General features: G+C 31.7%; 2 protein-coding genes across 3 annotated transcripts; one reads left to right on the top strand and one right to left on the bottom strand.

Annotated features, from left to right (window-relative positions):
- The first annotated feature begins 316 nt into the window (after nucleotides 1-316).
- Nucleotides 317-1,405, top strand: LOC106763827 (dehydration-responsive element-binding protein 1D). Its single transcript, XM_014647986.2, has one exon. It carries the CDS (start codon nucleotides 519-521, stop codon nucleotides 1,179-1,181), a length of 663 nt encoding a protein of 220 aa, XP_014503472.1. The 5' UTR covers nucleotides 317-518; the 3' UTR covers nucleotides 1,182-1,405.
- Nucleotides 1,406-4,523: 3,118 nt separating this feature from the next.
- Nucleotides 4,524-9,681, bottom strand: LOC106772558 (post-GPI attachment to proteins factor 3). Of its 2 annotated transcripts, XM_022784770.1 has the most exons (6): nucleotides 9,310-9,681; nucleotides 6,693-6,791; nucleotides 6,530-6,615; nucleotides 6,236-6,432; nucleotides 5,383-5,570; nucleotides 4,524-5,047 (listed from the first exon to the last, which is right to left on the bottom strand). In XM_022784770.1, the coding sequence occupies exons 2-6, from the start codon at nucleotides 6,715-6,717 to the stop codon at nucleotides 4,761-4,763; spliced, it is 783 nt and encodes a 260-aa protein (XP_022640491.1). In that variant the 5' UTR covers nucleotides 6,718-6,791; nucleotides 9,310-9,681; the 3' UTR covers nucleotides 4,524-4,760. The 2 variants fall into 2 exon arrangements, with proteins under 2 accessions (XP_022640491.1, XP_014514531.1); XM_014659045.2 differs by having other exon boundaries at nucleotides 6,530-6,791; nucleotides 9,310-9,680.
- Between the last annotated feature and the right edge of the window lie 10,417 nt (nucleotides 9,682-20,098).

The following is a 20,098-nucleotide window of genomic DNA, read 5'->3' as shown; positions in this document are numbered from 1 at the left end:
ACTGAGGTAAAGATATATTTGGAAGAAAAAAACTAATTTTTTTTTTTTAATTTGAAATCGACCAACTACATTTTGACACGTGTACAGTGTTAAAATGGTGTGAAAAAATTAATGTTAAAATATCCTTTTCTTTTTTAAAGGAAAAATGATTTTTGAGAAGATAAAGTTGATTTGAAGAGTGTCACTGTTTGGGTATCTGACAGAATATGGAAGGACTCTGTCAAAGACACACATGGCAGATTCACTGAGTGACTAAAACGCACACTTTTCTCGTCACTTTCCTCTTTCACTTTCAGATTGAGTCAAAAGCCAATGACAGCCTCCCCAACTGGCCAACCAGCTGGCTCCTCTCAACACTCAAAATCCCACTCTCACACTCCGTGTTCCCTCTTTCTCTTTCCAAAACCAAACCCTTCATCTATATATTCAAACCAAAAGATAACAACATCATTAAACTCACTTCACTTCCTACTTTCCTTATCAACCACAACCTTTTACCTCCCTCTTCCTACCATACTATGTTCGGATTCTACCATCTTTCCTCTCAGCTCTCCCCTTCTTTCGATTCTTCATCCCCTCCGTCCGTCGCATTCTCCGACCAGGAGCTTCTGCTGGCAGTCAGGCATCCCAAGAAGAGGGCGGGCAGGAAGAAGTTCCGGGAGACGCGCCATCCTGTGTACCGCGGAGTCAGGAGGAGGAACTCCGACAAATGGGTGTGTGAGGTGAGGGAGCCAAACAAAAAGAGTAGGATTTGGCTGGGGACTTTCCCCACCCCGGAGATGGCGGCGCGGGCTCACGATGTGGCGGCGATGGCCCTCAGGGGCCGGTATGCCTGCCTCAACTTCGCCGACTCGAGGTGGCGGTTACCAGCCCCTGCTAGTGCCAGCGCCAAGGATATACAAAAGGCAGCAGCAGAAGCTGCTGAAGCTTTCAGACCAGACCAAAGTTCAGAAAACAGTAACACTACACAAGAGTGCTTGGAGGAGGTGACAAAAACAAGGATGGAACAAGGCGTGTTTTACATGGAGGAAGATCAGGAAGAGCAAGTGGTGGATATACCTGAGCAGCTGAGGAACATGGTGCTCATGTCCCCATCACATTGCTTAGGGTATGAGTATGAAGATGCTGACTTAGAGGCTCATCAAGATACTGAGGTGTCACTGTGGAGTTTCTCAATCTGATACCTTGTTTGGTCTGGTTTGCTTTTTGCTGCAAGTTTTGGAGTGTGGAGTGTCTGTACTGGTTTTTTTATTAGTAGTACGGATACCAGTTATATAGGCAGAAAGATCGAAAGGGACTAAAAGGATTTTCTTTTGTAACCCTTTTTGTCAAAGTATGATATGAATCAAGTGCTTCTCTTCAAGTTTATATATGTAAATTAAATAAAAGAAGAATCTGGTTTAAAGTGGAATAGCAGAGTTAGTTATTTGTGTGAAAGGTGAACCTCAAAGTTCACAAAACCGAAATGGCTGACATTAGTTGTTTTGCCAAGTGTAAGATGGGTCCATCACAAACTGAGACCACACTTTATCCTCAAAAGTATTTTAAATGCAAGGCTGCCTTGAAAAAAGCAGATAAGAATCAAAGTCATTGTCCTGATTTGAGTTGGATTGAGTCAACCTATTCAAATGGAAACTTGTAATAATCTCTCAACAGTTCTTCATGGACTGAAGCATGTTGAAAAAATTGACTCCTGACCCTGTAATAATGCCGCAATAATTGAAGAGAAATTCTTACAAATTGAAAGTATGTCTTCAGACCTTCCTTTAGGAGACCAATTTCCCTTTCTCTCTCTCTTTAAATATGAGCCACGTTGCCCACTTGAACACGGTTTGAAGACCTGTTCCCTCTTAGAATAGACAAAACCAACTTACCAATGTCTCCCAGATTCTAATAACTGGTTTTTTTACTTCTTAACTTCTAAATAGCTGGGTATGGTTTTCTATAATCTCCTCATATACATAAACTTTTGCATTTAATTTATCGAATCTGGAGAGAGAGAGAGAGAGGGGTTCACCTAGAAGTTATAATAATAATAATAATAAAGTTTAATAACACTTATAGTCTTTATTTTCCTTAGGTTTGTTTGAAATGGTTATAGTTTTTTTTTTTCTCTTTAATATTGTTTTAAATAATGTAATTTATGTTCAATTTAATTCTTTTTCTAGAGGATGTTTAAATTATTAATGACACACTGTCTAGTTATGCAAAACCTAAATGACATGACATTTAACTACTACCACATCACCATCTTCATCAACTTTCAGCTCAATAAGAAACTGAAACCCTAATTTCTCTCCAGCCAGTGGTGGTCACGATTCTTGTTCTCTTGCGGGTCATTTGCTGGCTCAATGAAGAAGAAGATAAAGACATTGCAACCTTGCCCTTGTGATGGATGTTGGTGGTCTTGCATTGGGTGGATTTGCAATTTTAGAATTTTGTGGGTTTCTAATTTGAGAAGTTTTGGGCTGGTTGTGCTTCCTTGCAGGTTGATGAAAGCACAAAGGAGAAACAAGTTCGCAAATATGGTGGTTCTTAGGCGTGATTGGGTTGATGGTTTCGAATTGCTAGGCCACGTCAATGGAAAGATGAACTCGCAAAGACATCGCGAGCAGTGTTGTTTTTGTGGATTTTTTGGATTTGATTTGATGTATATTTCTGATAGAGTTGATGATGGTGGAAGTGCATTTTGCGGCGGTTGACGCAAGGTTGATGGTGGAAGGAGAGGATGATGACACAAAGGCATGGTGTTGGTGGCGGTGCTATGGTGACAGTGCGAACTGGGAAGAAGATGGTGACGCGTGGAGGTGGTCGCAATGGCATCCTGGTGATGGTCTTTTGGGTTGCGTTTGCAAGTCTATGGTGATTGCGATGATAGCTTAAGGGTTTAGGTGTGGCATCGCTAGGGTTAGGTGGCTAGAGAGAAATTAGGGTTTCAATTTCTATTTGGACTAAAGGTTGAAGAGGATGGTGATGTGACAATAGTTAAATGTCATCTCATTTAGGTTTTGCAATGGGTTGTTAATGATTTAACTACCGCTTGCAAAAAGAACTAAATTGAACATAAATTATATTCTTTAGAATAACATTGAACACAAAAAAACACCAAACAAACCTAAGGAAAATAAGAACCATCAGTACTATCAAACCTAATAATAAGGAGATCTAAACTCAACCATATAAAAAATAAAAAATTGACATCACTCTCTATTTAAGATACTAAGACAATGTCTTAACAACTCTCTCACCTTTGTATGTTGACTATTCTGATTTTTTTTTATTGTAGATAAAAAAGTTACACTTACACTTGATTATATATCATCGGGAATAACTTTTAAAATAGCTATTTAACAAGTTTATTAGCATATCTGTAAGAAGGTTACTTATCTGAGTGTTACTCTTGCAGTATGGTCGTTTGTTAAATAATCATTGGTAAGTGAGGTTGGTTCGTCTTTTTTTTCTTGGTTTGGTTAATTCATAATATTTTGATATTGTTCAATTCAAAATAATATTATAAATCAAACAACTTAAAAACATAAAAATTAGGTTGCATCTTCTGGAATACATAATTCGAAAGGTTTGTTTTTTCTTATCAGAAAGTGCAAGAACTCACAAGATACTAATAGAAATCAGTACAACTATAAAGATTTTGGAGACGGCAGGAGTTATAAATCAAAAAGGACAAAATGAATATTTAAAAATAATTAATGAGGGAGGAAAATCCAGAGACACAAAAAGTAAAAGTAATGAATAAAATATGTGGTTCATATTCAGCGGCCAAACCCAGGAGAAAATGTTTTGTTGGTAACAAAGAATTATAAATAAATCATTCTTACTATAGGCTGTTTGAACTTTAACTGAAATAAATTATATAAAAGAATAACTTTTTTAAAATACTAAATTGTTATATCAGATTAATTTTTAAAAATTTAAAATAATATATTAAATTGAATTATAACTTATAAAATTAAAATATAAGTATAAATACATACCCTATTATTTATTTATAATAAATATATAACAAGTATTCCTATTTTATTTTTTATTATATTTTAAAATTTTAAAAATAAAAAAAAATTACTTAAATGTATACATATATTTCACCAGGACAAAACATCATAATTATAAATCACTCAAATCTTTCAAAAGCATGTTATAATCCACCCCTTATTTATTTTCATGCAACCGTCATTATTATAGCTGTTAAATTTTAACACAACTTTTTATTTTCATTTTTAGTTGCAAAATTGTAATCTAGATTTTACTTTATTTTCCATTTTCTAAAAAAAATGTAAAAATCAATGAAACATTTTTTTTATTTTTTATTTTATTTGTTTTATGTAAGCCTTTTAAAACAAAAGTAAAAGATAACATTTCAGTAATTAAAAGAAAAAACAATTTCTCAAACAAGAACAACCCCAAAACTTGACCAGTAAAAAGCTTCAATACTGAATAAATAACTGTGAACTGGCTGGCTCTGAACATATGCAGTCTCACTAATATTTTATCTTCTTTCTAATGTGTTGAACAGTAAAGCATTGCAAATGAATTAAAATTCCACTAAGAAAGTATGTCTCATACAAGAGAACAAAATGTTACATGATCAAAGGCACATAAGCCATCGTGTTAAGCATTTCAAATAAACGCATGCACGAGGAAAATAGAAAAAAAGTTCTGATGTACAAAATCAAAGGATGCAGGTAGCAGCATGTGACATGTTCTTCATCTGATCCAACCTCTGCAAAGTTGTGTCATCAGCACTATTTTACCTTCTTAAGCATAGCTGAGGTTCTAAACTCAGCATCATCCCTTACAAAACTCCACCAAAGAAATGTGAGAGGAATGCTTGTTGCATGCCATAGAGCATGAGCATCCACATATCCCATGTAAGGTGGGAAGTCATATGTTTCCAACACCATAGCCAAGCCACCTCCAACCACCACTGTCCACAACTTCCATCGTGCCTGATGGTTTGAAGCGCCGGCCCAAATGGCCCAAATAAGAAGCTGCACAACAACCATTCCCATGCAAACTATCCTGTTCAAACCTGGGTGAAGAAGTCAACACATCAGCTCAAGTTCCCATAACAATGCAGCATCATTACCATAGACTTTTCAATATCACTTACAAATTGATTGACTTGTGGAAGAAAATCACTTTATTTTATAGTGTTCATGAAAATTTTAGGCAAACAGAGTTTGAATGAATGTGAAAAGGAAATGCATCTTCCATCTCTATTCAACATTGCTAAAAACACATGAAATTCAGATTAAGGATACATGTGGTCACAAAAGCAATTAAGTATGAAGCGTGATTCCTGTTGGGAACATAGATATTATAAGATGTGTAAAAGAAAGCACTTCGTTAAAGATAAAATATTACCATAAGCAAGTTCATAGAAATTCAGATACATGATATGAGTAGTCACAAAAGCAAGCAAGGGAGCAGAAATCATGACTCGTGTAGCCTCATCCCTCACGTTAAAACATCGCAGTATTGTTAGAATTAGAGAGAATCCAAGTAAGGCAACAGCAGAAGAAAGATCCAGCTTCTCTGTTAATTCCACGGCTCTACAGATAATGAAGGTAGAAATACATGCCAAAAGTCAAAATAGAAAAAGAAAAAGGTTAAATTATAATTACAGTACATCCAATCCTCTTTATTATAAAATAATGTCAGAACAAATAAACAGTAAAATGGCAGTATTAATACCTAAGAAATCAGAGTCTATTTCTTTATCTTTTACCTGTTAAAAGAAATCACTTAGTGATTCTGGGCTGTGATTGTGCATTATATTTAGAATACGCTAGCCATAGTTTATGCATAACTGCTACATATAAAAATCTATAAATCTTGTGATGCTGAACATATATTAGAAAAATCATCCAGATTAATATGTAATTGTTGGTCACTTCAGTCCCTGACTTTTACAAGTTAGTCCTTATTGTCAGTAAAAAATGTGGAGAAAAAGAGGATTAAAGGAAATGTTTTTTATTTCAATCAATTGGCCAATGCTTATAATTTCAGGGAATAAACTGGGGGTTTACTCATATATACATGAAAAGCCAATTTGTATGTCACCACTCCAAATACATACACAGGAGTGCCTGGAAATCAATAATAAGGCACAGTGCCGGAAACAACTGTGCTTTTGAGGATTATTGCTTCGATACCACTGAATCATGATTTTATAAATACAGCACAAACCCAAAAGGAAATCATTCAAACAACTTACCTACTATGAAAAACAGCACTCCACAACCATGAATTCATGGATAGAATCCCATAAATATGCCACAATCCAGTGTACTCGTAGTAAGTCTTCTTATCCGGCCTCAAAGGCAACTTATAGTACACAAGAATGAAAAAGGATACCCAACCATGAAATTGAACGGCAAGATTGACAGCAGACAAAGCAACAGCAACAGGTTCCTGAAATCATGCATAGCATATCCACACCACAATCAAAAACTGAAACAATCTTATCAATATTATCATTAAACCTTGCGTTAGAGATTCATGAAGGAACCTGAATTCCATAAACACGCCTGAATGGCCATTTTCCATGATACTTGACGGGCTTGTCACCAAGTTTTGTTCTTTCTTCCTCTCTAGCTAGCATACAGTAATAGCTACAGTCAGTGCAACAGTCCCATTGTTTCCACCTCAGGTAGAGGGGTTCATGCATATACCATGGACCATCAATTGGTTTTCCATCTGATGAGAATTTACAATGTTGAAAGCATCTATCCCCTACACATCCAGTTTTCTTACACTGCTCCACACAATCTCTGCAATTTAATAGGCATAGCCAAAATAGATCATATGGCAGGCAAGTCAAAAATAGAGCAAAGAATGACTATTGTAAAGTTATTTAACATGGAAACTACATAAAACCAGCAGTAAATATCTTACCATACAGGTCAATGCTAGATCAATCTGCAAAATACATATAGTTTTTTGCATCTACCATTCTGCTTATTATTTACTTACTACTGACAAGTGACTATATTTAAGTGTCGCCATTTTCTTATTATTACAATGCATATCTCAATAACTAGATTTTCCAACTCCTTCATGAAAGCATAAATGTGAGAGTAGATTAAACTGAACACGGGCACTGGAATATATAAAAGTCTGTAGAATATAATAAAAAGTATAAGATTCTATCAGTTTAAGTTTTGAACTATAAGACTTGTGCAAAATGAAAACAAGTATGAAACCCAATCAAGCGTCAAACAAAAGTTAAAAATCAGTTGCCATAACTTTGGAATACACAAGCTTACCTATTGCAGTGATCTCAAAGTTGTTGTTTATTAGGACATATGCAGTTGAAATGTGAGATTAATCCTTATATAAAATAGTGTGCTATATTGGCATAACAACCACTCTGTGGCCCTATAGCCCGCTTTGCTGATGCTGTCAAAATTTCTGAAGAAGCCCTCCAATATATTAACATTAGAAGGGCATTCATTACGGAGGTAATTTTGGGATTTGGATAAAAAGGGTTTCAGGTTGTAGAAAAACCTTTTAAAGTACTATCATGCCTCACTTGCAAGTACTGCATGACCCTGTGCGACCCTCCAGTGACTCTCTGGCAACATCTAGCCGCTTTGTTTACTTTTCTCTTGTTCTCATTCTTGTTATATATATATTTTTTTTTATTATCATCCGGTACATACCATTTAGCTATTTTCAATTTTAAATATAAGTTCTCTTAAAATTCACCATTTCCGTCATCAAAGATTTCCTTTTTAATCTTATGTCATCTTTATGAATACTACTAACAACTAATATACCAGTGCCAACTGCTCCTCGCTCCAAAAAGGTGAGGGAGGATAATGTAAATAGTCTTTAACTTGTATAGTATGAAAAAGACTATTTCTGGACTCAAGCCCGTGACCAACATGTCACCAAGACACCTCCACAAATATAAAATTATAGTTTAATACGAATTTATTTCATCTTTTAGCTAAGTTTCAATCATAAAAATAATCAAGTTAAATAAGTCAAGCCTAAGCTTCATATTTTTTCCCAAGCCAAGCTCAATTTTGAAAATTTGTCTAGTTTAAACAAATGACTGACCTAAGGGTGAAGAAATCAATAAATAAAAGGTTCATACTGAGAATAGTTTTACACTTATATAAAATAAATTCTACTTATTAATACTTAACTAGGTACCAGTGCTATCAGATCACTTGTTAGCATTCTCCTTAAATACAAATAATAATCAATGCCATTCATTCCAAGCCAAAATAAGCCACCTCTTGGTTAGCAGAGAATACAGATATCACCATCTAAAGTTCTCCAACAAGTAAAATAGATGGTTCTACAGCTTCTACTAACATGTTAGGACATTAGTGAAAAGAAACTTTAATACAACTTGCCGAACACTTTCAATTACCTAAAAAACACAAGTATTAAATGGATTTTATTTTGCATTTTTAGTAAAAGATATTTCCCTTTTCATGAAATAATTTCTATTTTTGTTTTATTACTCATCATCCTATGTCACTCCCTGGCATTTGCCAAAAAAAGAAAATTACCCATCATTCGCATTCTAAGCCTGAACAACACGACAATATTTCCCATTACACCCGCTAAGCGGTGGAACTTCCACAAATTATCAAAGGTAATTAAACAAACAAATGGAACTCAGAAAAACAACCAAAAAACTAATCATGTAACATAAGATAACATAATCTCAGAAACGTCTAATCTCACACACCTATACCCTCCATGCTTGGCAAATGACAACAAACCAAGTAAAAGAAGTGCATCTTCATCATTCAATGCATCTATGCAAAACCCAAAAATCCTACAGTCAGCCAAATCCAACCACAACACACAAATAAATCACCTTAAAATTTCCAACTCCACCCCAAAACATTTCTCAACAGATTATTATTATCAGAATACATATACTTTCTCGTTCATGTCATTTCACCTCATTTCTTTTTCATTTTCGTTTCTAATCGCAACATATATATAACATAGTTTCACTTTCTCTCTCTTCCTTTATTTGTTCTCTCTATACCTTCTTTATTCTCTTCACCCATACACCCCCATTTTTCGGGTGTCCGGTTGGTATTCCCCTTCTTAACAGAAAAACGACAGAAAAACGACAGAAAATCCAAGTTCCAATTTTTACTATACCTAAAACATCGAAAAACCAATCCCATATTTCTTTGCGTCCCTAGCACTTAATCAATCGCTTAGATTCAAAAATTGAAATCCGGGATTCTCTAACTCTAACTATAGATAGAGATAGATAAATGGATATCGAGAGAGAGAGAGAGAGAGACTAACATGTATAGTGGATCGGCGTCGCCCTCGGTGGCGTCGAGGGGGCAGAGGAGTAAGAATACGACGACAGAGAGCAGAAGAGATCGAAAGGGACTCATCGGATTCGCTCGAAATCAAAAGTCAAAGGCCGGAGGGGAAGGAAGAGGAGGAGAAGGTTCCGGAGAGAATCGACGAGGAGTTTTGCATTGAAGGAGAAGGGTGGCGGTGGTTGCAGTGACAGTGGAGCGTGGAGGCTGTGTTGGCGGCTGTTGATCTTGAAAGGGAAAGAGTGAGTCAACTCGGAGCGAGTTGGGAGAATGGTGGTGGTGTGGTGTGGGTGGCCAAAACAGAACCAGAATCTCGTGGGGAGATGAATATGAATATATGATATGCTATTGATATGTCTCACAGCAACATTATTGTTATTTTATCATTAAACTTGTCAACAACACAAATTATCTCCTAGGAAGACAGTATTTTTTTTTTTTAATTTTATTCTTTTAATTATTATTTTTTAAATTTAAATAATTATTTATAATAAAAAATTATCTTTTAGTTTTATTATTTTAATAAATATTTTTTAAAATTCAAATAATCACTTATTATAAAAAAATTATTTACTCTTTTATATTTTAGTAATTTTTTTTCAAATTTATAAAAAACTATTTACATAATATTACTTATAATATTTTTTATCTAAATTTTTTTATCTGTAATTATATTTTTTATTTCAATAACTAAATTTTATTTTATTTGTAGTTATATTTATAATTATTATATACATTTTTATTTTATATTTTATACTTTTAAATATTATTTTTAGAATTTAAATAATTTATAAATATTTAAAAAAATTGTATATACAGATAATGGCTATTAATTTTTATTTATTTTTAATGTAATATTAGCCTTTCAATCACTCGTCAATTATTTCAACTATAAACTATGCTATTTATAAATAAATACTATTTTCTATCAACACAGTCATCCCATCACTATAGGTACTATAAAAACAACAAACTTTTCAAAACAATTTTTTGAAAGTATTAATTATTTACATCTAAATCTAACAAAAAAACTACGGGTGTGTTTACTTCAAGGTAATCGGAGGTGATTGGGAGAGAGTGATTAAGTGGATTTGAAGATAATATTTTTTGTTGTTTATTTGAGTGAATCTGGAGGTAAACGAAAATGAATTTTGAAATAAATTTTTTTAATTTGTCATATAAACTAAATCCTACACCAATTCTCACAAACTTTATTTCAAAATTCATTCTCGTTTACTTCCAAATTCATTCAAATAAACAACAAAAACATATGATCCTCAAATCCACTCAATCACTTTCCTCCAATCACTTCCAATCACCCAAGTGAACACACCCTAATAGATGTGTTTTTTTAGAGATAATTCCATATGATTTACAACTATTCTCACATTTATGACTCACATTTATGACTTCGATGTATCTTGGATTATTTTTAAAAACATGATGTCAAATTAAAAATTTGTATTGTACTTGAAGAATTAAAAACAAAATGTTGAAATATTTTTTAAGGAAATTTGGTTTAGCCCAAAAACTGATTAAATTTTAACATATGAAGACTCCTTTTCATTTTCTTATAGTAATGAATGGAATATGAAATCTCATTAAAAGCGAAGTCTCATTATAAAAAGGGTGAAGTTTGTTTTATTCTTAGGCTTGTATTTTATTTACTATTACTATTTTTAGCACTTTAACAAATTATGATGTTTGTACAGATGAAGTATTAAAATTGGAGAGGATAAATGAATCTGTTTTTCAGGTATTTTTTGAATTCATTTTAATAAGAATCTTTATATTGATTAGTTAAAAATAATATCCGTTTTTTAAAATTAAATATAAGAATATAAATAATTATGTATTTGCCCTTACTTATTATTAAAACACTTCAGTAAAAAAATTATATAAGTTTTTTTATTTTATTCCCAATTTCATAATTTAGTTAATTTACTTTTAAGATGCCCATTTAAATATTTTTATTTTTTTTCTATAACTATTTAAAATTTATCCCATTATTATTTCATATTATTATTTAATATTTATATAATTATGGTAAGAATCCGTGTCATTTTAGTGTTTTAAATAAATAATATTTGAATATTTTAATGCTAAAAGTTCAAAGTATAAATAAAAGTATTTAAGATGAGTTTCATTATTTCAAGTCACACAATCTTTTTAAAAATAGTTTTTTTAGAGTTTCGTTTTTTCTAAGTATTTTAACTGTTGGGTCATCTATTTAAATATTAGAAGATGTCAAAGTGATCATTACGGTAAGGTCTTTTAATCTAACCGATCAGTTTTCTTAAAAGAGTAAGTTAGTTTCTACTATTTTCTTGAGTTATATGTATCTTCCATGCATGTGAGGATTTGTTTGTTGCATGTGTCTTCTTAGTTTTCTAGTATGTTATTTGTTCATCATTGGTTCTAATTGCGTACTTTGATCATGATTCTGTAGTTGGTAGGTGCAAATAAAACTCTTTGAGCTAAGAAGGCGATTTTAGGACATTTCGAGCAGTTTAGGCTCCTATCAAGTAAAGGAAGCTAAATGCCTCTTTTCTATTGTTTTAGTATGTTAATAAATCTAAGTTGGTGGTGAACTTGAGTTTAATTAAAGAGATTGAGCTTCTTGAGAATTTTTTTGTGTGGTGGTGTAATTTTTTGAAATTGATGTAAATATGCATGATCTAAAATTAAAAATGTATATTATTATGAAAGCTTGTCAAATATTAATTGTTTTTTTTATCACTTGAGCTTTTATGTTTAAAAGTATAATTAGAAACTGAGATTGAATTGGGTGTAGTAAAATGGGAGAGTGTTGGATTGGTTTTTGGTCTAATTTGGGGGTTTTAATAGGTGAATTTCTAGAGGAGTTGTTTTGGGAGGAAACCTTAGGTGTAGGTGCTGTTGTTGGGCCATTTTAAACTTGTTGAGCCATTTAGTTCACCAAATTATGGTTTGTATCATGTAAAATATGGTTTGTAACATGTAAAATTTAATATGTGAGCTTTTGAGTTATTGGTTTGATCTGGTGTACCTTAATCCTTACTAAATAAGTAAACCAATACTCAATTTTAGTTATAAACATGTTTTTGAATCAATACTAGTGTTAAGGATACCAATTTGGTCATTTGGATAGGTCATAGGTGCAACCAAATCAAAATTTGAAGTTTGTTGTTTTCTGGTATGGGCCGAGCGGTAGCCCAACGACGTTGAACACCATCTTTGCAATAGGAATGACACTCAATGACATAGAGGTGGCGCTCAAGCGCCAACTTTGCAAGAAGAATGACGCTTAGCGGCAAGGATGTGTCGCTCAACGCCATGAGCCTTTACCAAGCTTCTTGTTTTGCAATTTTTCTTGCTTCTATGATATTTCAAATTTTGTTTTGGCACATAGGTTTATAGTAAATGATCTAGATGCACTAAAAAGTAGGGATTGGTGATAAGAATTAAACCAATACAATTCAAGATGTTTTCTACACTCTTTAATGTATATTTGTTTAAGATGTTATGTATAGTGTTGATAATTATGAATGCCTTGTGATGGAGACTAAACCCAGCTGGAGGTCTTCCATCACCTTGTTTCAATCTCTTCTTCATATTTTCTCTTCTTTTGATTCCTTGTTTTGTTGAGTTAGTTTATATAGATTAATTACTTACTTGTGTGGTATTAATGAATGTTTTATGGATGATAAGCATGAATGTCTGTATGGATTTAGTATGTGTTACATGTATGATGATATTCAATTGAAATGGAAAGTGTGAATTAAGTATAATGTAAAAAGGATTCCATGAGGAAATCCTTATAGTTGTTATGTTGTATGAGGTAATGAAGTAGGGACTCCAGGATTGGGGGATGATTCTAACACTCTTAATAATTACTAATCTCAAGTAAAGAAGAATGGTTATGTCGTGAAGAGTAGCAGGAGATTCTTGGTCTGATGGTCATGTATTGGTCATAGATGTTTGATGGATTAACCTTGGTGAGTGGTATGTGAGAGGTTTGTTTTACCACACACGGGCATATCTCCTGTGAGTCTGATATCATTACATGTATCCGGATGGTTGAAGTTTAAAGTTGATATGATTATTTTTGTATTGTTTGATTTAGATGATAAGTGTGACATTATTGTTTTAAATTATATAAATGTTCTTTTGGTATTTTAGCTTACTCTTTTGTCTTTGTTTGTTCGTATTTGTGCTTGTTGTCTCTTTTGCAATGATCACCTAATAATGTGAGCTTAGAAGATGTCTTTGATGAGTAGAAGCTAGCTGGTGGAGGAGCTAAAGCTTAGAATAGGGCATTTTCTTGTTCCCTTTTATTTTTGTGAAATCTATATTATATATGTTTTTGGTTCAATGTAGTATATCTCCTTGTAGTGTAGGACATTATAATATATATATATATATATATATATATATATATATATATATATTGTTATTATATTTTTTTTTGGATAATTATAATAACAGTTTATATGTGTTTTTTCCTCAAACCAATTGTTTGATTTTATTAAAAATGTAATATATCCTACCGTAGTTGAACATTATGAAAATTGAGATGTTATATTTTGGTATCAAAACCGTTTGTCTTTAGGATAACTTGAGGACAATGGATTTGTCATGTCTTTTCAAGTTTAGATTGTAATTTGTGTATATAACTAGAAGTACTGAAAACACAAGTCATCTTAATAAAAATAATAAAGATATACATTCATGACTATATCAGACGATTTTTCATTTTTAAAGATAAAATCGTGACAAATAAAACTAAAAACTATACAATATATATAATAATGGATCTTAACTATATCACTTAATAAACTTAATATCAAAACAATAATTAATATATAAATAAAAGTAAATATCATCATGTACACCTATTTAATAGAATTGATCATTAGATTATAAAAAAAGTAAAACCAAGTATTTTTAAATTAGATTAAGTGGAAAGTATAGGGTCTTAAGTTAAAACAAGTGAAGATGTTCTTTTTCATAATGACGTTCTCCCCCGATGTTTAATTTTATAATCTCTTGCCATTCTTTTTCCAAACATACTATTAAATAGTAATTAGAGATTTTGTTTCGTGTCCCCCTAGGCCTTGGGATATTTCACTTTTATTTTATGCATATGCTTTCCAACAACTCTTCCAACGGCTTCCTAGGCTTTCTAAAGTTGCAGGTTTGATGATAATGAATTGTTTTGTTTTTTAATGATGCATCACTCAACATGTTGTGACGTGTTTTCTATTTTTAATGTAAAAGGTACAATTGTAGTTTATTGTTTTCCAACTTTCTTATAAATAAAACATGTCAAGCACAAATCATACGAGTCACGGGCATCCTTATACTGTGCATTTAGATAGATGAGTTAATTCAGTATGCATTTAATATCTTCTTTAACATAACATTTATTTTATTCTTTTTTTATATTAATTAAACATCTTTTATTGCTCTCTACGTCGGATAAATTTGAATGATAATGACTTGTTTTTATCAAAAGAGTTTAGTAATATCTTAAACACACTTATTTTCGTACAATTAAGATATTTTAATGTTCAATTTAAGGAATATAGGTTTAATAGTACTTTTCTTTATATTTATAAGAATGATTTAATATTTTTTATTTCTTTTTTTACTTAATATGATTCTTATATATTTTTTAAGAACCTTAATGTGATTCATTCTATTGGATCAATGTTAATAACGTTTAGAGATAATGAAAACATCTAATCATTTAATCTTTTTCCATTGATCAACTTAAGAGCAAAAGGGAAGAAATAACATTAACACTAATCTAATTAGAAAAGACCACTTTGAATTAAAAAAATATACAAACACCAATTATAAATAAAGAAAAACAATCAATCGTTGCTATAAATATAGAGAAGAAAAATGTATCGAACAATCAATATATTTGATTGATAAACTTCAATATAATAAATTTGTAAATTTTTTTCATTATGTTCTTTTATTTAATATTAAAAATATTTATATTGTTGATATGATTCCTAGTGTTTAGTGTTTGTTAAAATAAATATATCCGTTTTTTGCTACATTAATTAAGTATTTCATAATAAAAATAAGATAAATCAAGAAATAAAAAAAGTATGGTGTTTGAATTTTTATTTTCTTAAATAGAAAAAAATGTATTCTAGCTATGACTTAGTTGTTCTGGGAGAAATTTTTATAAGTTACATTAATTATACATTAATGAAAGTCAAACGAATGAAATGAATTATAATGAATAAAGTATTATAGGTTGTAATAACTTTTGAATTAAGCATTGAGTAAAATGCATCCTAATTTATTTATATTGTGATGGTCTAAATTAATAAATATGAAAGGAAGATTAATGGGAGAGTTGTACGTTTAAATCAAGTTATAAGTATATAAAAGTCAAACCCTTATGAAGAATATGTTTGCTTCCTCTTCCTAACATTTTTTTTTAATTTTCCACAAGAGTTCATGGTTGCTTTATAAAGTCAAATATTGTGTTCTTGTAAAGAAGATTATCATCACCTTTTCTACATCCAATAAAATAAATAGACGAATTTTCATTTGAAATGTTGTAATTTATTTATTTGTTTTTTCCTCTCCGAATATTGAATGTGCATAAATAGATTTTGTGATGTAGATTTTAATATTTTATATTTAATATAATAATTAATAAATACAATTTTTATAATTAATGATTATTTTAAGACTACTTAAAATATTGTATAAAATAATAGCAAATAAATATTATTAAAAAGAAGGCTAGCATTTAAGGACAAAAAAATTTATCAAAAGAAGGGAGTAGAAAATCAACTTACTTTGTTGAAGAAACCAATCGATTAGATATGAAGATTTGGTCACTCAAACAGGATGTAATATTCAAAATAATTGATACAGGAGAAAAACTCCTAGCAAAAAGCCTAAAAACTTTAGAAAAATAGTTTATAGACAAAATGTTTGTTTTAAAATAATAAAACTCGTTTATAACAAAACTATTTATATTAAAATCTTTTAATATTAAAATAACCTATTTATTTTTAAATTACAACCACTTCTAATATGTCATTTTCTAAGTCTTGACAAGTATTGAGTTGTATCCACGTCCAATTAGGTACAAAATTCATTAACACTAAGAATAATCTTCATAATTTGGTATTAAAAGGTTAAAAAAGGGGAAATATGAAGAAAAAAATGTTTGTGTGAAGTTCTAAAAATTATATTGTTACATACATACACACATACACATATATACATACATACACACATATACATACATACATACATACATGGAAACATACATAAAGACATACATACATATATACGCACATACACACACTTACATACATGCATAAATACATATATACTTACACACACATACATACACACATACATCCATACATACATATACGTACATACATACACACGTACACACGTACACACATACATACATACACACACATAAACATACATACATACATACAAACACACAAACATACATACACACAGTCATACATACACACATACATACAAACAAACACGCATACACATACACATACATATACTCATACACACATATACGCACATACATACACAAATACACCCATAAACACATACAAACATACACATACACACGTATATACATACATGTGTACATGCATCATACATACATATATGCATACATACATACGTACATAGATAAGTACATACGTACGTACATACTTATTTCTCTCGTACTCATTTCTTCTTATTTGTTTGGAACGTGCAACCCAAGCTTGATAACTTCTCCCGTACTCATTTCTTCTTATTTTAGTAGCTCGCTAGCCACACTACAAAGTCATCTCATCCCCTATAAAAGAGAGACTCCCTCCTTTGTAAACTTCAACTTGATTGATGTAAAGAAACGTTATTGAATTGAATCCAACCACTTTTTCTTTCGAGTTCAGTAGTCTGTGCCACTTTAGAACAATCCTCCTCTAACTTTCTTCCCTCTTGGAAGGCCTCTTGAGCTAGAGAAACTTAACACATAGTTCCAATCATTCTCCAAACAATTCATCGAACACCTTCAGTGCACTAGATCATCCATCAACACCCCATTACAATGATTATACCCAAGATAACACCCCCTTACCTCAAAGAATCCTAGCCTTCTTCTTCCCTTACGGTCACAGTTCTTCTCTCTTACTTTCTCAGCCACACACTCCTTCACTTCAAGTCACAAACTCACTCACTATTTAATATTTTTCCAATAACTCTTCACTCTCACAAATCTCACGGTTACTTCCTTTCCTTACCCCCTCTCACAATATAATATATATAGAAAAATAAACTCACTCATACCCTTCCCTACACTTCCTTGTTTGACCAAAGTAATGTTACTATACTCAACAAGACATGATGTTGCATTTTGTCTTCACTTGGTATATTCCTCCTTCTAGATTACCATGAGACCCCAAAGTTAATGCTTGTGTCAGAATAATATCCATTTCTCATTGCATGAAACCAAAAGAAATAACTAAAAATGAAATACATCTACCTAACATGTCCCATTATGTCTATATTTGCATGAAACCAATACAAAAGTGGTACAGCAAAAAGAAGTAGCCTTTTTTTTTTAAGCTACGTAGTCTAGGTTTGAAAATATAACCACCAAGCCAAAATTTCTTTTGGATAAAATAAAACACAAGACTAACACTCATGATACGGATCATCCTAATTTTTACTATTTAAAATTTTTCTGTATCTTACAGAATTCAACATTTTTGGCTTCCCATTGTACATACATACACACACATACATAGATACATACACATACACATATACATATATACATACATACGTACGTACATACATACATATGTACGTACCCATGTACATATGTACATACGTACATATGTGATAACACTCTAGATTTGCATATCTTTTTTAAGTTAAATTTTTTTTCTTAGGTTTCTTTAGCTTTTAATTTTTTAGAAATAGAGTAGTTTAGTGTAAAAAGGTAAAAATAGGTTTTTAATGAAAATTTGGTTAATTTCTTCTTTTTAGGCAAATAAAATTAGTTTTTAAAGAATTAGATTTGTATAAGTGTGATAATTATTCACACTTATTATAACCCCTTATTTGTTTTTATATCATGTGTTTTGTGTTGAATTCCATGAAAAGATGTAAGATTTGTGTATAATCTTTAGAGGTAGACATAATTATTCGTTTTTGGTTTATTTTGCAGGAAATTGGAAGATTGAATAAAAATAGAGAGTTGTTGCCAAGAGTTACTAGCCCGGCCACAAGCACCAATAGCAAAGCTATACATGGTCTCTCGCCCAACCAGAAAGTCTTGCGGCCCAACTAGCAAAGCAGCCTAGCCCAACGAGAGGATTGTGTGGTCCAACGAGAATGCATTTTTTGGATAAGGTTTTGAAGTGTTGAAAGTGGAAGAAAAAGAGAGTTTTTGGATGTGGGAACACAACTAAAGCTAAGGAACACGAGTTGGAGACACGAAACACATTTTGGAGAGTTTGGAGGGCTATTAGGGGTTTGTGGGAATAACCTCTTCTTCCTCCTTGTATCTCCATCTTTTTCCATGGCTATTTTGTAAGCTTGAGGCTTTCCATGGAAATGGAGAACCAAACCTATCTTGTTGAGGAAAAATATAGTTATTGAACTCTCTTATATCTTGTGAATGTTTTGATTATGTATATTCCTCTTTGATTAAATTTTAATTTATTGTTTCTATTCTTAATGCTTGCTTGAAATGGTCTTTTTCCATTTCAAAGCCATTCCATTCCATTTATGATCTTTTTCCACTTCTAAGTGCCTTCAATTACCAAAGTCCACCTTTACATAGTATTTCATTCTTTAGTCTAGATGAGTTATTAGTCGTACAATTATTGGAAAACGATATTTGGTCTTATCATTTTATATTACTAGAGTGATTCAATATGTCTATCGATGAGTAAAGAATAACTCAACCAACAAACCTACATTAAGACCTAGGGTTTTGGACAATTAGTTAGTCATACTAGATCTCTTGTTGCAAGCCTAGGGTTCACTAGATTCTTCCCAAACCTATCAAATTCACAAATCAAGTTATCCACGTCCCCATTTCAAGCAAGCTATAAGAGTAGAAACAAGAAATTAACATTTAAATGGAAGAGGCATATATATAATCAAAGCATTTACATAGTACAAGATAATTCAATGATTGCCCCTAACAAGATGAGTTTAGTTATCCATTTCCATGGTGAGCCTCAAGCTTATAAAATGGAAGATGAAAGAAGAAGGAGACATAAGGAAGAAGAAAAGGATGTCCAACGCAGGTCTTCAAGGTTGCTTTTTGCAATGTGACTGCTTAGAACTAGGAGGTGGTGCTTAACGCCACTTTGGCTTCTAAAAATCCACCTTTTTGTTGATCTTGCTTCTTTGGGTCACAAAGATTCTTTGATGTAAAGGAGGATCTTCCTAGCACCAAAATATTTACAAAAATAGGGTATTAGAGTTATATTTTCATAAGTGTATCCTAAAATAAGATTATTTATGAAAGGAAGAGAAAAGTGAGGATTTAAGCATGTAATAAGCTAAAGGAGAGTTGATTTTGTCTCTAAAGTGCAGCTCAAATAATGATAACAATTAACATTATAAATACCTTGTTTTAGCTATAGGAAATTCATCTCCTTTACTCTAATTTTGTTCCAAAGATATCAGTTGTGCAAAGCTTCATGCTTACGAATTCGTTGGAATACATAAAGCCTCATAAAACCTCACTTCATTATGTTTGTCAC

The sequence above is a fragment of the Vigna radiata genome, chromosome 1, assembly GCF_000741045.1.
Source record: "Vigna radiata var. radiata cultivar VC1973A chromosome 1, Vradiata_ver6, whole genome shotgun sequence".
Lineage (NCBI taxonomy): Eukaryota > Viridiplantae > Streptophyta > Magnoliopsida > Fabales > Fabaceae > Vigna > Vigna radiata.
This window is presented reverse-complemented; position numbering and strand designations above follow the sequence as displayed.